Source organism: Heterodontus francisci, chromosome 9 (genome assembly GCF_036365525.1).
Source record: "Heterodontus francisci isolate sHetFra1 chromosome 9, sHetFra1.hap1, whole genome shotgun sequence".
Lineage (NCBI taxonomy): Eukaryota > Metazoa > Chordata > Chondrichthyes > Heterodontiformes > Heterodontidae > Heterodontus > Heterodontus francisci.
In genome coordinates this window covers 44,367,839-44,386,121 of record NC_090379.1, presented here as the reverse complement: position 1 = coordinate 44,386,121, position 18,283 = coordinate 44,367,839, and the positions used below count along the sequence as shown (strand labels likewise).

Sequence of the window (18,283 nt, the reverse complement as noted above, 5' to 3'; positions counted from 1 at the left end):
GAAAATGGCGCACTGACACGGAACACAAAAGTCCGAGTGTATCAGGCCTGTGTCCTCAGTACCTTGCTCTACGGCAGCGAGGCCTGGACAACGTATGCCAGCCAAGAGCGACGTCTCAATTCATTCCAACTTCGCTGCCTTCGGAGAATACTTGGCATCAGGTGGCAGGACTATATCTCCAACACAGAAGTCCTTGAAGCGGCCAACACCCCCAGCTTATACACACTACTGAGTCAGCGGCGCTTGAGATGGCTTGGCCATGTGAGCCGCATGGAAGATGGCAGGATCCCCAAAGACACATTGTACAGCGAGCTCGCCACTGGTATCAGACCCACCGGCCGTCCATGTCTCCGTTATAAAGACGTCTGCAAACGTGACATGAAATCGTGTGACATTGATCACAAGTCGTGGGAGTCAGTTGCCAGCATTCGCCAGAGCTGGCGGGCAGCCATAAAGACAGGGCTAAATTGTGGCGAGTCGAAGAGACTTAGTAGTTGGCAGGAAAAAAGACAGAGGCGCAAGGGGAGAGCCAACTGTGCAACAGCCCCAACAAACAAACTTCTCTGCAGCACCTGTGGAAGAGCCTGTCACTCCAGAATTGGCCTTTATAGCCACTCCAGGCGCTGCTTCACAAACCACTGACCACCTCCAGGCGCGTATCCATTGTCTCTCGAGATAAGGAGGCCCAAAAGAAAAAAGAAGAAAAAAAAAAGAATACCCAAAACATTAGTGCGTGGCACTATCTGAAATATAGCTTGTATCACTGTTGAAATGACGTGGATCTTGTAACGATACAATGCCGTTTTCATCTTGATATGGTTGCTGGAAGAGACACTTAAATACCCTACATACTGCACTTTTTTCGTCTTCCCCGCACTCCCAACCAAGGATATATACACCATTTGATGCTCTTTAAGACGAAGAGCCATTTAACTATGCATGTATAATTTTATTAGGAATTTAAATTGTTTATTAAAAAGTTGTAAGAGTTTAGTTTTTTGATGAACTGCAAGCCCTGGGGGCAAATTTAAAATGAGAAATAAAACACCTAAGTCTAATTGGAGAGATTCAAACATTGAATTGCAGGAAAGTTGGACACTGATTTGAGGTGATATCACATTTAAGGATTTTGGAGAAGGGCAGGAATTGGAGATCGGATGGACGTTTGCAAGGTTAGAGAGGTTGAGGGTAGGTTTTTGGGGAAGATGTGATACATTTTCAGAGGAAAAAATGAGGAATAGAATTACGATAAATAGGAGTCTGAAGGCTGTTATGCGTGGATGAACAGAGATCTACAGGTGCAAATCCATAACCTTGAGAAAGCGAGTACGGGTAGATTAAGTCATAGAAAAGACCAATAGCATTCTGGGTTTAATAAAAGCATAGACATAAAAGACAATAGAAAGCAATAATTAGATCACAGGTAGAGTGCAGATTGCAATTTTGGGAGCCCGATTACAAAAACATTAATGCCATAGATTCGCCAACGATGGAAAGGCATTGTTTTTATTCATTCTTGGGCTGTGGGCCTTGCTGGCAAAGCCAGTATTTATTGTCCTTGAAGGTGGTGATGAGCCAGCTGCTTGAACTGCTGCAGTCTGTGGCGTAGGTACTTCCACAGTGCTGTAAGGTAGGAAGTTCCAGAATTTTGACCCAGTGACAATGAAGCAAAGTATTTCTAAGTCAGAATTGTGTGTTACTTGGTAGGGAACTTGCATGTTGTGGTATCCCGATGCACCTGCTGCCCTTGTCTTTCTAGACCACAGAGATACTGTTGAAAAAACCTTGGCAAATTGCTGCAGTGCATCTTGTAAATGGTACTGCAGCTGCAGTGTGCTGGTGGTGGAGGGAATGAATGTTTAAGATGGCTGGGGTCCCAATCAAGCGAGCTGTTTTGCCCTGGATAGTGTTGAGCTTTTTGAGAGTGTTGTGGGAGTCTATTGTTAAGGAAGTCTTAACAATGCACTTAGGAAAGCACAGTATGATTAGAACAAATCGGCATGCTTTTACTGAAGGGAAATCCTGTTTAATAAATTAGTTTTTGAGCGTGTAACTAGTAGGGTAGGTAAAGGGGAACCAGCAGATGTAGTATACCTGAATTTCCAAAAGGCATTCAATAAGATGCCACACAAAAGGTTAATAGGCAAAATAATGGCTCATGGAGTTGGGGGTAATATATTGGCATGGATAGAAGATTAGTTAATGGACAGGAAGCAAATAGTGGGCATAAACAGGGCATTTTCAAGTTGGCAGGCCGTGACTAGTGGAGTGCTGCAAGGATCAGTGCTCATGCCTCAGCTATTTACAATTTATGTTAATGACTTCGATGAAGAGACAGAGAGTAATGTATCCAACTTTGCTGATACAAAAGTTTAGAAGAGTAAGAGGTGACTTGTTTGAAACATACAAGATCCGGAAGGGTTTTGACATGGTGGATGGGAAAGGATGTTCCCTCTTGTGGAAGAATCTAGAACTAGGGGTCACTATTTAAAAATAAGGGATTCCCCCATTTAAGATAAATGAGGAGAAATGTTTTGAGGGTCGCGAGTCTTTGGAACTCTCTTCCTCAAAAGGCAGTGGAAGCTGAATTTTTAAATATTTTTAAGGCAGAGGTAGATAGATGCTTGACAAAGGGGTGAAAGGTTTTTTTTATTCACTCGTGGGATGTGAGTGTCGCTGGCCAGGCCAGCATTTATTGCCCATCCTTAATTGACCTTGAGAAGGTGGTGGTGAGCTGCCTTCTTGAACCGCTGCAGTCCATGAGGGGTAGGTACACCCACAGTGCTGTTAGGAAGGGAGTTCCAGGATTTTGACCCAGGGACAGTGAAGGAAAGGCGATATAGTTCCAAGTCAGGATGGTGTGTGACTTGGAGGGGAACTTGCAGGTGGTGGTGTTCCCATGCATTTGCTGCCCTTGTCCTTCTAGTTGGTAAAGATTGCAGGTTTGGAAGGTGCTGTCTAAGGAGCCTTGGTGCGTTGTTGCAGTGCATCTTGTAGATGCCACTGTGCGTTGGTGGTGGAGGAGGGAGTGAATGTTTGTGGATGGGGTGCCAATCAAGCAGTTATCAGGAGTAGGCAGGAATGTGGAGTCGAGGTTACAATCCGATCAGCCATGATCTTATTGAATGGTGGAGTAGGCTCGAGGGGCCGAGTGGCCTACTCCTCCTAATTCATATGTATGTATATTCAAAGATAGGTGGAAAGGTAAGCTGTGGGGAAGACACAGGCCGCAGAGATATAGACAGGTTAAGTGAGTGGGCAACAAGATGGTAGATGGAGTATAATGTAGGGAAGTGTGAAGTTATTCACTTAGTTGTGAGAATCGAAAAGAAGAAATTTTTAAAAAGATGTGAAACTTGTAAGTGTCGATGTTCAGAGACTTGGGTGTGCTTGTACAAGGATTGTAGAAAATTAACATGCAGGTATAGCAAGTAATTAGGAAGGCAAATAGCATGTTGGCCTTTATTGCAAGGGGAATGGAGTACAGGAATAAAGAAGTATTGCTACAATTGTACAGGGATTTGGTGAGATTACATCTGGAGTGCTGTGTGCAGTTTTGGTCTCCACATTTCAGAAAGGATAAACTTGCACTGGAGGTGGTACAGCGACTGTTCACTGGATTGGTCCCTGGGATGAGGGGGTTGTCCTATGAGAGGCTAAGTAAATTGGGCCTGTATTCTTTGGAGTTTAGAAGAATGAGATGATCTCATTGAAACATACAAGATTCTAAAGGGGCTGGATAGGGTATTTCCACTGGTTGTGGAATCTAAAACACAGGGGCACAGTCTCAGGATAAGGGACTAAGATGAGGAGAAATTATTTCACTCAAAGGGTTGTGAATCTTTGGAGTTCTCTACCCCAGAGGGTGGTTGTTGCTCCATCATTGAATACATTTAAAGCTGGGATAGACATATTTTTGCGGTCTCGGAATCAAGGGATATGACAAATGGGCTGGAAAGTGGAGTTGAATCCCAAGATCAGCCATGATTGTTTTGAATGGTGGAGCAGGCTCGATGGGCCATATGGTCTACTTCTCCTAATTCCTGTGTTAGTGTTACACTCTCCAGACATTGGAGAGTATTCCATCTCGCTCCTGATTTCTGCCTTTTTGGATAGTGGAAATGCTTTGTGAAGTCAGGTAGTTTGTCGCTCATCACAACACCCAGCCTACCTGCTTTTGTAGCCACAGTTAAGTCAGCCTATTGTCCGCCGCCTGGAGATTGATGGGGGATTTAGCGATGGTCTTGCCATTGAACATCAAGGGGAGGTGGTTAGACTCCATTGAAGATGGTCATTGCCTGGAACTTATCAGCCCAAGCCTGAACATTGCCCAGGCCTTGCTTGCATGTAGGTGCAGACTGCTTTATCTGAGGAGTTATGAATGGAAGTGAACACTGCAGTCATCAGCAAACGTCCCTGCTTCTAATCTGATGATGGAGGGGAGACCATTGATGAAGCAGCTGAAGCTGGTTGGGCCTAGGATACTGCCTTGAGGGACTCCTGCGGCAGTCTCCTGGGGCTGAGATGATTGGTCCCCAACAACCACGATCATCTTGTGTTCCGTTTGACTCCCGTCGGTGGCGAGCTTTCCCTCTGGTTCCCATTGACTTCAATTTTACTAAGGCTCTTTGATGCCACGCTCGGTCAAATGCTGTCTTGATTTTAAGGATAGTCACTATCGCCTCACCTCTGGAATTCAGCTCTTTTGTCCACAGCTGTAATGAGGTCTGAAACTAAGTGATCCTGGCATAACCCAAACTAACCATTGGTAAGCAGGTTATAGGTGAGTAAGTGCTGCATTATAGTACTGTCAATGACACCTCCTATTAATTTTCTGATGATTGAGAGTAGACTGGGTTGGTAATTGAAATAAAAAACAAAAGGTGCTGGAAATACTCATCAGGTCTGGTAGCGTCTGTGGAGAGAGAAGCAGAGTTAACCTTTCAGGTAAGTGACCTTTCATCAGAACTGGTAAATGGCCAGATTGGATTAGTCCTGCTTTTTTCTTATGAAGAGAAACACCATACTGGGACTATTTCCACTGGAGCAGAAATGGGGTTCATCAATTTAAAATTGTCACAGAAGAGACATTGAGAGATTTCTTTCTTCAATGATGTTGGAGGATAGAATTGCATTTTTCTTTGAAGCACTAAGATTCAAGGCAGTGGGATTAATTTTGGATTGCTCTAGCAAAGAAACAGCACTGCACTGTCAATGAGTATCTTAAATAAAATTTATAAAATTAAGCCATGATTCAGGTGATGATTTAGGCAATTTTGGGAAAGTGGCCATTTTTGAGTTTCCTTCATGATAGATATGTGATCTCTTGTACATGGCACTATTTGCATCTTCTAATTCACCTCCATTTAACATTCCATTATCAGGAAAATGGTTTTTGGTATGCCATTTTTTTTAACCCAACAATTACTTAAATCATTTATTTAGTTTTGCATAATCCTAATTTTCTGCTTTAACTTCGTCATTTCTGTTTGTGGTTCTCTGTCACCTTCAAATTTGGAGTATTTTTTGTTGTAATATTGGTGTACTTTGACCCTTTCCAGCAACAGTAACCATAACAACAACGGCAACTTGTATTTTTATAGTGCCTTTAATGTAACAAAATGTCCCAAGGCACTTCACTGGAGTTTTATAAAACAAAATATGACACCAAACCACATGAGATATTCGGTCAGATGATCAAAAGCTTGGTCAAAGAGGGAGGTTTTAAGGACTGCCTTAAAGTTAGAAAGGGAGTTAGAGAGCCAGAGAGATGTAGGGAGGGAATTCCAGAAGTTTGGGCCTGGGCAGCTGAAGACAGCTGCCAATTGTGGAGCAATTAAAATTTAGGATGCTCAAGAGGGCAGAATTTGATATCTGAGGATTGTGAGGCTCAAGGAGATTACATAGATGAGAGATTTGAAAACAAGGATGAGGATTTTAAAATCAAAGCATTGCTTGACCAGGAGTTAGTGCAAGTCAGCAAGCACTGAGATGATGGGTGAACGGGTCTTGCTATGAATAAGGACGTGGGCAGCAGAGTTTTGGATGACCTAAGTCTACGGAGGGTAGAATGTGGGAGACCAGACAGGAGTGCGTTGGAATAGTAAAATCTAGAGGTAACAAAGGCATGAATGAGTTTCAGATGCAGATGAGCTGAGGCAGGGCGAAGTCAGGCGATGTTAACAGATGTGGAATTAAGCAGTCTTGGTGATTGCGCAGATATGTGGACGAAAGCTCATCTCCAGGTCAAATTTGACCCCGAGGTTGCAAATAATGTGGTTTAGTCTGAGTTGCCAGGGAGAGGAATGGAGTCAGTAGCTAGGGAATGGAGATAGAACCAAGTCATCTGCTTACAATACCAATCCCAAAGATGTGTTCTAAACTCTGTAGAATTTTTCACTGCCATAGCCTTAAAAAGACAGTTTTATTGATGAGAATATCTTAGTTCAATTCTTCCAGATGCAAAGAAACCTTAACTTTTGGTGCCTGCAAGAAGCATACCTCCATTGTTCCAGATGTCAGAGAATCAAATTTAGGATTACATTCAGGAGCATTCCAAAAGGAAGAATCTAGTTAAACACTTTCAGTGGCTGAAGAGAAAGCATTTGTGTTCTCTCAACCTCCTTCACAAGTTGCATATTTGACTCGAGCTCAATTTTACTTGACAAGGTTGACCAATGTGTGAAGTCTTTGCACAGATGAAGTTAAAAAAAACCTTTGACAATGACAATACTGATTGCAGCTGATTTTCTATTTTGGCACTAATGCACAGCAGGTGGAAATGACTTGAGCCAGCAAACCTTCCAATTGTTACATTTGTAACAAAGTTGTTGATCAGCAAAACCACTCATGACTTTCTTAATTGCCAACCATCTTAAAAGGAAAGTGTGGCCATGCTTTGTACTGTTGTTTATAGTAACACTTCCTCCATTCCTGGTAATAACCCATAAAACACAAATGCTGCAGAGCCCAGTTTATATCAGCATGTTTTAATATCGTTGGTCCTGAAACTTGTTATGAAAGTGATTGTTTTTTGTTAACGATAAATTCCTTTAAAAAAAATATTTAAACTGAATAAATGTTGGAGCAGTTTTTTTTTGAGCCGTCAAGAGGACATGGGGAACCGGATTGGCAACAATGTTATTGGTTGTCACATGACTCAAGTTAAAGATAGAACAGAAACCCTGGTAATGGGTAGAGAGGTGGCAAACATCCCTTGATTGGACAAGCCCAGCAGCAGCGCCACTGGAAGGGCAGAAAACTGACTAGCTTTTTGGTTGTTAGTGTGTGTGTGTGTTTTACCTTCTGGAAGGAGATAGTCACATCTGCTGAAAAAGTGTAAAGGAGGGAGAGAAGGCCACAACCAAGTTCGCTTTCCAGAAACTCCATGAAAGACCATGTGAAGTCCACTTTGTCGATCCATCTCATCATCTGTCTTTGAAGAAAGCCTGCTAAAATTAATTCTCAGTGCCGCCTGAAAAGAACTGTTCTGAAGGATCTCAGTATACTGAAGTTTACTCAGTGACCATGTATACTCAGAAGTTAGACTGTGTGCCAGTTTTGGAACTACATATCTCATCTGTTTTCTTCAAAAATGAGCAAGTAATCTGTCCAAGTTTTTTTTTGTCTGTAAAAGCTCTGAATTTATAAAAATCCCTTTTATCCTTTTTTTGGTTAACTGGTGTATATGTGTGTGTGAGAGAATGTTAAGGAACTAAGGTAAAAAGGGGCACTTTAAAATTTAAAATCTGTGTTTATGTTTTACTTTATTACTGGTTAAGACTTGTCTTATAATCTGATATTTTTGTTCAGTAAAGAAACCTGGTTAGTGTGCTCCATTTGGGGAAAAATAGAATATATGTTGTAACCTGTGGAGAAGTGGGACAAGAATAAACTGTGCACTCCTCCTGCCTCGGTCATAACACTGGTATATTTTACCCAGAATGAGATGCGAATACCATGCTTCCAAGGATGATTGGAAGTAGTATATCCTTAAGAGGCATCCTCAGAATGAATTAGTTTTAGGATCCAATTCATCTTTGACCACCTCTCATTTTGGTTCCCCTAATATTAACAGACTTCATTTTGAGACATAGTTGAATATTCACAGCTTGTGTACTCCCAGGATTCCAGATCATCTTTCCTACGTGTTCTACGAAAATAGTAAGAACAGCTTACAATGGTCACCTCTCAGCAGATAACCTATATATATTAAAAACAAGTTATCATGGTGTTAACTTTGTTGCCTAGAGCAAACAGATGGGTATCTCGATTAGGGCAGACACTTGGGTTCTATAGAAAATTTATCGATGAGGATAGCTTTTTAACCAAGCTCATTGTGTTAAGTTTATATCCAAATCATCCAATTTGGTCTGAATACAGCTTAAGTGTCAGCTATAATGATGGGAACCGTGTTGTAGCAGTTTACTGCAGATATCCCAGATGTAGGTTTGAGCATAGCAGCCAAAGGATTCTGTGTGGAATCAATTTTTCCTGGAAAACTGCATTTGAACCAAATTGCAGCTACTGTGGAAATTTACAAGACCTAGCAAAGTCTTAAAACTGTTTTGGGTATGGCTGCAAAGTCCAAGGCCACCAAGCTCTGTGGTGCTTAGTTGTTGGGCAGGATAGGAGGATGTTTTATATCTGAATTCAAACAATGAAAGTAGACTGCAATAAGGTAAATGTTTAGAGTGAGATTTATAGTCATTGTGGCACATTTCAAACCTCTAAACCACGGAGGTGTTTATTTTTAGGAGTCAGATGCTTTTAAAATTCATGAGACTTGATGGACCTGAATAATTTCTAGGAGAAATTGCTTTCTACTCTCTACTGCTCAGTCACTGGTCACTGCTGCCTCTATAGTCAAAACAATCTAGTGGGGACCCTTTGGAGTCCGCAATCATTAGTGATGCTTGGAAAATTTAATAAGTTGCATATGGAATTTGAATTTAGTTTCAAGTTGTTCTCCATGAGGATAACAATATGCTGCTAAAACATGTAAGTCTTCTAGTAGGTTGCAGATATAATTTTTTCCTTGGGAGCAGATTAGTTTGTATAGAAGCTATTTCACAATGAACACTTGCACATCTGCTTTTACTTTTCTCAAAGGATATGTCTCAAGATGACTTCCCACCAGATCTTTCTCCTGTCCTCCTGTGATGGTTGAATTTTGAATGAGAAAAAGATAATCTAATGAGTCTCGTGGTTTCTCAAATGTTTTACGCTTAGATTTTAAATCCAGTGTGATTATCATGAAATATCAAGACGTTGTAGCTATATTGAGAAGCAGCTATCATTTAGCATCATTTTGGTAGATAGAGGGTTTTACGATCACCTAGCAACACAGATGAAGGCACAAATTGAGTTTGGTTTCATATCCTGAACTGTTTGCTTTGATGAAGCACTCCTCTTGCTAATTTCCTCATTGTTTGATTCCTTTAAAGCTTGGTATTGAACACTGCAGAAGATGAATTTTAAAATTACTTCTGAATTGCGATTTACAGTAGAATCTCTATTGCCATGACTAAAATCACGAAATAACTTCGAAAAGGATTACGGCAAACATGGAAAAAAAATACCGGTAGTTGCTCAGTATTTAAAAACCTTGTTGGCTTTTGCCACGTATTGCAAGTGTGGAAAAATATGTAGTATAAAACACTTTCATATTTAGAGTAGAACATCCTATGTGCATGCTTTGTACTCCACAATCCAGATGTTTCTCATTGGCTTTGTGCTTTTCATTTGTAACGATCACTTATTGGTGGGTGCAGTAACCTGAAGTCTGAAACTGTTGAGCATTTTCTAATCATAGTTTCCTCACTAAATAACAGTTAAACTGATTGGCTTGCGGCTGTGTTTGCTTAGCAATTAGACTTTCTGCTCTGAAAGGGACAATGCTTCATCTTGACAGCAGAATAATGTAACATGTGCATTACACTTACCTGACTAGCCATCAACATCGTGGGTCTCAATGAAAACTGAAAGCAAAAGTTAATGTGTTTTGACCCCATGATTGTGATTCACATTCTCCATGAAAGGGGTTGAAATTCCTTGATGAATCTGAAAGAGACCTAAGAGTTTTAGTAGACAATGGTGTTCGCTCGAGTCGTTTTAAACAGATTCCAGAAGCTGGCTGAGCATGTCTACCCTGAGGCACAGTGCAGCTTTCGAGCAGAGAGATCCACCATTGACATGCTGTTCTCCCTTCGCCAGCTACAGGAGAAATGCCACAAACAACAGATGCCCCTCTACATTGCTTTCATAGATTTCACCAAAGCCTTTGACTTGTCAGCAGACGTGGCCTCTTCAGACTACTAGCAAAGATCAGATATCCACCAAAGCTACTAAGTATCATCACCTCATTCCTTGACAATATGAAAGGCACAAGTCATCATAGTGGCGCCTCATTAGACCCCTTTTCTATCCTGAGTGGTGTGAAACAGGGCTGTGTTCTCGCACCTACACTGTTTGGGATCATCTCACTGCTGCTCTCACATGCGTTCAAGTCTTCAGAAGAAGGAATTTTCCTCCACACAAGATCAGTTGGCAGGTTGTTCAACCTTGCCCATCTTAGAGCGAAAACCAAAGTATGGAAGGTCCTCATCAGGGAACTCCTCTTTGCTGGCGATGCTGCATTAACATCCCACGCAGAAGAGTGTCTGCAGAGACTCGTCGACAGAATTACAGCTGCCTGCAATGAATTTGGCCTAACCATCAGCCTGAAGAAAATGAACATCATGGAACAGGTCAGAAATGCTCCATCCATCAATATCGGCGACCACACTCCGGAAGTGGTTCAAGAGTTCAGCTACCTAGGCTCAACTATCACCAGTAACCTGTCTCTAGATGCAGAAATCAACAAGCGCATGGGAAAGGCGTCTGCTGCTATGTCCAGACTGGCCAAGAAGGTGTGGGAAAATGGCGCACGGACACGGAACACAAAAGTCTGAGTGTTTCAAGCCTGTGTCCTCAGCACCTTGCTCTGCGGCAGCGAGCCCTGGACAACGTACGTCAGCCAAGAGTGACGTCTCAACTCATTCCATCTTCGCTGCCTCCGGAGAACCCTTGGCATCAGGTGGCAGGACTGTATCTCCAACGCAGAAGTCCTTGAGGTGGACAACATCCCCAGCATATACACCCTACTGAGCCAGTGGCGCTTGAGATGGCTTGTCCATGTGAGCCGCATGGGAGATGGCAGGATCCCCAAGGACGCATTGTACAGCGAGCTCGCCACCGGCATCAGACCCACTGGCCGTCCGTGTCTCTGCTTTAAAGACGTCTGCAAACACAACGTGAAGTTCTGTGACATTGACCACAAGTCATGGGAGTCAGTTGCCAGTGATCGCCAGAGCTGGCGGGCAGCCATAAAGGCGAGGATAAAAAGAGTGGTGAGTCGAAGAGACTTAGCAGTTGGCAGGAAAAAAGACAGAAGCGCATGGAGAGAGCCAACTGTGTAAAAGCCCCGACAACCAATTTTATCTGCAGCGCCTGTGGAAGAGTCTTTCACTCTAGAATTGGCCTTTATAGCCACTCTAGGCGTTGCTTCACAAACCACTGACCACCTCTAGGTGCTTACCCATTGTGTCTCGGGACAAGGAGGCCAAAGAAGAAGAAGGTGTTCTGCATTGGTTCAACATGTATAGCAATCACCAAAGCTAAGAATGTTGCACTACATACCCAAAAGTGCAGGACACAAGTCCAAGGTAGTTATGGCAGATTGTACTGTGCTCTGTTCAGACCATGCCTTGAATACTGCATTCAGTTTTGTTCACCCTGGAGCTCCGGAGGCAGCAGAGAGGAGAACCAAGAAGCAGATCCCAACTGCAAAAGCTCTTTATGAAAAGATTGGTGAAACTTGAGATTTTTGGCCTGGAAAAGGGGCATCTAAGGGACATAAGGGAATGACAAAGGTAAATCTAATACTGCTCCAAATTGCTAGAACATGATGAGGAGAAAAAGGTTTCAATTAGTAAATTTAGGATTGAGTTAATCAGAGTTGGCATGAAGCTGTGCAGTGTATATCAAGTCTGACTTATTAAGTTGGATTTTTTGAGGAGGTCATTGACATGAATGTTATCTCTGGATTTTCAGAAGGCATTTGATAAGGTCCCACATAGGTTATCAAAAATCGAAGGACACAGAATTGAAGGTAACCTTGTAATAGGGGTTGGTAATTGGTTGAGAGTTCTAAGCCAGAATAGGGATAAAGAAAGCATTGATTTGCAGGGTATGACAAATGGTGTTCCTCGGACTCTATTGGGGCCTCAACTTTTGAATGCAGTAATAGGGAGTTGTACATCCAAGAGTTAATGTAAGTTGTAAGTGCCACATAACTAGGGAAGTCGAGAGGATTTTAAACTAAATAGTGGGGACAAGGGATCAAATTTTAGAATTGTTGGTAAATCAGAGTAGAGACAAGGCAAGAGAGAAAGGTATTCATATGGGGAATGATAAACAGTCCATGACAGGAAGGGACAGAGAGTACAAAACTAAGAGTCAATCAGATAAGGCTGGAGGTTACAAAAATAATAAAAGGATAAAACTGAAGGCTGTGTATCTTGAATGCACATAGCATTCAAAAGAAAACAGATGAACTGATAGCACAAATAGTAATAAATAAGTATGATCCGATGGCCATTACAGAGACATGACTGCAGGATGACATGGGTTGGGACCTGAATATTGAAAAGTACATGACATTTAGGAAGGACAGGAAGCTAGGAAAAGATGGAGGGGTGGCTCTGTTAATTAATGATGGTATTAGCACAATAGAGAGGGATGATCTAAGTTCAGGAAAGCAGGATGTAGAAGCAGTTTGGGTAGAGATGAGAAGTCACTTGTGGGAGTGGTGTACAGGCTCCCTAACAGTAACCACATGGTAGGACAGTGTATAAAGCAAGAAATAATGGGAGCTTGTCAGAAGGGTATGGCGATAATCATGGGGGATTTTAATCTACATATAGACTGGAAAAATCAGTTGGGCAAAGGTAGCCTAGATGAGTTCATAGAATGTTCTCTGGATAGTTTCATAGAACAGCATGTTCTGGAGCCAACCAGAGAGCAGGTTAGTATGCAGGTACAGCAAGTAATTAGGAAAGCTAATAGAATTATTAGGAGGTTATGCTTCAGTTATACAAGGCATTGGTGAGACCACATCTGGAGTACTGTGTACAGTATTGGTTGCCTTATTTAAGGAAGGATGTAAATGCATTGGAAACAGTATTACTAGGCTAATAACTGGAATGGGTGGGTTGTCTTATGAGGAAAGATTGGACAGGCTAGGCTTGTTATCTGCTGGAGTTTGGAATTTCAAGAGGCAACTTGATTGAAATATATAGGATCTTGAGGGGTCCTGACAGGGTGGATGTGGAAAGGATGTTGCCTCCTGTGGGAGAATCTGGAACTCGGGTCATTGTTTAAAAATAAGGGGTCACCCATTTCAGCCAGTTGAGAATTTTTTTCATGGGTGTCTTTGGAACTCTTCCTCATAAGGCAGTGGAAGCAAAATCTTTGAATATTTTTAAGGCCGAGGTAACTAAATTCTTGACAAGCAAGGGGGTGAAAGGTTATTGGGGGTAGGCAGGAATGTGGAGTTGAGGTTACAATTAGATCAACCATGATCTTGTTGAATGGCGGAGCAGGCTTGAGGGGCCGAGTGGCCTACTCCTCCTAAGTCGTATGTTCTTATCATCTTCCTTGGTAAAGATAGATGCAAAGTACTCATTTAGTACTTTGGCCATGCACCCTTGCCTCCATGTGTAAATCCCCTTTTAGGCCCCTAATCAACCACACTCCTTTTACCACCCTTTTATTATTTATACAAGCCAGGTTCATGATTTGTTAAGGTCATATCGTGTTTAACTTGCTTGTGTTTTTTGATGAGGTAACCGAGAGGGTTGATTAGGGTAATGCGATTGATTATAAAATGCCACATAACAGGCTTGTCAGCAAAGTTGGAGTCCATGGAGTAAAAGGGACAGCAGCATAGATAGAAAATTGGCTGAGTGGCGGGAAACACCGTAGTGGTGAACTGTTGCTTTTTGGACTGGTTGAAGGTATATAGTGGTGTTCCCCAGGGGTCAGGGCTTTTCTTGATAATGACCTCGACTTCGGGACACAGGGCATCATTTCAAAATTTGCAGATGACACAAAACTTTCAAGTATTGTGAACTATGAGGAGGATAGTGATAAACTTCAAGAGGACATAGGTAGACAGGCTGGTGGAATGGGCAGATAAGTGGCAAATGAAATTTAATGCAGAGAAGTGTGAAGTGATCAATTTTGATTGGAAGAATTGGGAGAGGTAATACAAAATAAAGGGTACAGTTCCAAATATTTGTGCGCAAATCATTGTAAGTGGCAGGGCAGGTGCAGAAGGTGGTTAATAAAACATGGGATCCTGGACTTTATAAATAAATGCATAGAGTACAAAAACAAGCAAGTTATGATCAACCTATATAAACACTGGTTCAGCCTCAACTGGAATATTGCGTACAGTTCTGGGCGCCACACTTCAGGAAGGATGTGAAGGTATTAGAGAGGGTGCAGGATAGATTTCAAGAGAATGGTTTCAGGGATGAGGAACTTCAGTTATCTGGATAGAGTGGAGAAGCTGGGGTTGTTCTCTTTAGAGAAGATTAAGAGGAGATTTGATAGAGTTGCTCAAAATCATGAGTTGGCAGAAGGATCAAGGACCAGAGAACACTGATTTAAGGTGATTGGGGGACAAAGCAAAGGCAACATGAGGACTGAGTTGTTAGCATCTGGAATGTACTGCCTGAGAGTGTGGTGGAGACAGATTCAATCAAGACCTTCAAAAGGGAATTGGATAATTATATGGAGAAAAACTTTGCAGGGCTACAGTGAAATGGTAGGGGAGTAGGACTAGTTCCTCTTGCAGAAAGCTGACACAATACGATGGGCCGAATGGCCATCTTATGTGCTATCACCATTCTATGATTCTATTCCCTCAAGTATAGAAGTTTGAGAAGTGGTATAATCAATGTATTTTTAAAATAAGATTTAAGTAGGTAGATACAGAGAAAACTTTCCTCTAATGGGGTAAATCTAGAACAAGGATGCTGGGTCAAATTCAACTTTCAAGACTGATTTTTTTTTTTGGTTAGGTATCAAGGCATATAGAGCAAAGGTGATTTGAAGTACAGGTCAGCTCTGATCTAATTGAATGACAAAGCCATTTCTACGTTATCCAGATTTATATCAAAAAATAGTTTTCAAGAAGTGCTTACAAGTTCACTCTGTACTTGTGTATGTGCCTGATGAGTTGTATTTCAGGTTAAATAACAAACATTTTCCCGCCCAGTTTTAAAAAGTGCGAATGTAGACCTATCCAATAAATTACTCTGCAACAATGAAAAGACTGCAAATTCTATCTGATAGCAATTTCCTGTTGTATTCTCTACTGGCGTACCATGATTTCTCTCGAAGTAACACTAATACAGGAACTTTTGAAGTGAAGTAAATAGGGCTTGGAGTTATTTTGCAAGTTTTCTGCTTGCAGTCCCAAGCCAAAGGGAAAAAGGTGTTGTAGTTTAATTTCTGTTTTTACAAATTCATATACATAAATGCTATTTAGAGTCTTTCTAGAATCTAGTTGGTCAGGTAGCAATCCTATTTACCTGTGGCTCCTAACCCATCAGTGAACAACGGCGGATGACCATTTAACATACGATACAGCAAAAAGGGAAATCACAAGATGCTCAGTTTGGTTTCTTTGGTCTCTGTCTGCTTATTTTTGGGGCATGGCCTCATCAAATTGAGTAATTCTGCTCTAGTGAATACGTTGTTGATGGAGGACAGCAGCCTGCTGTCATTTCTGGAAACCTGGCTAGTTCAACTAATTAGCAAAGGCATAGGTTTCACTCATAGCATTAATACCTGAGAATTCTATCCCAATTTGTTTATCCAAGCAATAGGTAGGTTCTCAAGAAGGTGATAGCAATGCCTCACGTATTCAAGCAGTGTGTCCCTAGACAGCCACAACAGGGCTCAGGTATGCCTACTTCCACATCACCATTTGATCAAAATTAAATTTTTACAGCTGTAGCCACTAGTACAGGTGCATAGCTTCAGCTTTTGTGCAGCCCAGTGTCTTTAAAATACTCATTTATGTTGGAGCACACTTAGACTACTGATATATGGGGAGAGGGTTGCACATTGATATGTCATTGAACTAGTAATCCAGCAGCCCAGGCTATGCCCTGGGGACACGGGTTCAAATCCCACCATGGCAGCTGGTGGAATTTAAATTCAATTAATAAAAATCTGGAATTGAAAGCTAGTCTCAGTAATAGTGCCATGAAACTGTCATTAATTGTTGTAAAAACCCATGTGGTTCACTAAAATAAAAGCAAAACACTGAGGATGCTGTAATGCTTTGTCTTTCACTACAACTGTTAGCATTCCTTTGCCTTTTGTTCCATGACATCTGTCATTTAATCTTTCCTGCCCTCTGCCCTATCTCAGACCTCCTGTTCTCTCTTTCTCTCCCCCCCCCCCCCCCCGCCCCCCCCACCTTTCACTTGCTCAAAACCGATTACATTTCTAACTTTTACCAGTTTTGATGAAAGGTCATTGGACTGAAATGTTAACTCTGTTTCTCTCTCCACAGATGCTGCCAGCCCTGCTGAGTATTTCCAGCGCTTCCTGTTTTTATATCTGGTTTGCTAATGCCCTTCAGGGAAGCCATCCTTACCTGGTCTGGCCTACATGCGACTCCAGACCCACAGCAATGTCATTGAATCTTAACTGCCCTTTGAAATGGCTTAGCAAGCCACTCCGTTATCAAGGGCAATTGGAGATGGGCAACAAATGGCCTTGCCAGCGATGCCCACATCCTATGAAAGAAAAAGAAAATCCTCCTTTAAGTAACCGGCTTCATACAGCCATCAGCAGATTCTTGCCTTTGTCAGTAGCTCGTCTTCCTCATCAATTACAATAAAAGCGTGTACGATGTGATGACTAATTTGAGTCCGAAGCAAAAATTTGAGGTCTTATTTTCCTACACATTTCTCACAAATGGTATTGGTTTAAATCATGTGAACTTGAAAATGGGTGTTTTATTCTCCCAGGTGCATGTGTGTATATTTATGAATTGGCACTGTTTTATTTGTGCAGATTTGAATATGTTCTGTGCAGCTTTGGCATTTTATCTAAATAGTAAGAGGTATTTAGCTGCAGAATGGGTCATTATGTGAAAATTACCATTTTTTGAGGTTAATTGCATAGTATTTTTTATTAGCAAATAACAGAGGGTGGCTATCTCGTTTCATGAATTCCAAATTTTGAGTCCCTGAATCTTGACTCAGTGTAAATATTTTATTCTCTTGTGAAATATCGACAATTGTGGCATGCTGTGTTCGTCCTGATATATAGATTTAGCATATTGACTGGGAGATGAAGAAAATAAAATTAAGTTCTTGGTCATGATTGTATGCTGTCTTTTTTTTAGATGTTCCTGCACCTGAACAAGAAAAACTTTTTATTCAAAAACTGCGTCAGTGTTGTGTCCTTTTCGACTTTATTGCTGATCCACTTAGTGACTTAAAATGGAAGGAAGTGAAAAGGGCTGCTTTAAGTGAAATGGTGGAATATATCACACACAACCGCAATGTTATCACAGAACCCATTTACCCAGAAGTAGTCCATGTGGTAAGTAATTTGTCAGCATATTTATGTGTGGTAGTTGACCAGGGATAAATATTTAATGGTTGATGGAGCATGAACACCTAGATTTTGTCCACTATCTGTAAAAATACTCACTTTAATTTGAGTGGCTGCCAATGTAAAAGCAAAATACTCTACATCGAATTCTTCAAACAGGTACCAGTCCAGACTGGTTGAACTATGTTGGACTAGTGTCAATTGGAATTTGAACGATAGTCTTCCTGCACAACTACACAAAGTATTATAAATTAATAGCTATACAAACCTTTCACCCTTGCATTCTGAATCTATTTCTATCCAAGAAAAATCTTGCAGTTAACTTTAAATGGAGACCCATTCACTTCTCAAGTAGTCCACAAATTAATAAAATACAGACTATTTTTACAATTGCAGATTAACTATCAACTCCAGTTACTGCTCAAGTTTTCTAGCAACATATCAGAGGTGTCGATGTAAAATTAGCTTATTGCGTGCAATTCTGGTCGCCACACTACCAGAAGGACATGGAGGCTTTGGAGAGAGTACAGAGGAGGTTTACCAGGATGTTGCCTGGTCTGGAGGGCATTCGCTATGAGGAGAGGTTGGAAAAACCCGG

At 41.5% G+C, this 18,283-nt stretch overlaps 1 protein-coding gene across 5 annotated transcripts in view; it reads left to right on the top strand.

The window, feature by feature from the left end:
• The window catches only part of ppp2r5ca (protein phosphatase 2, regulatory subunit B', gamma a), a 214,643-nt gene that overhangs the window by 111,299 nt on the left and 85,061 nt on the right, over positions 1-18,283 (top strand). For all 5 annotated transcript variants that reach the window (XM_068038928.1, XM_068038930.1, XM_068038931.1 and 2 more), the window contains one exon: positions 17,474-17,673. In XM_068038928.1, coding sequence (XP_067895029.1) covers positions 17,474-17,673 — 200 coding nt within the window. The remainder of the gene's footprint in view (positions 1-17,473; positions 17,674-18,283) is intronic.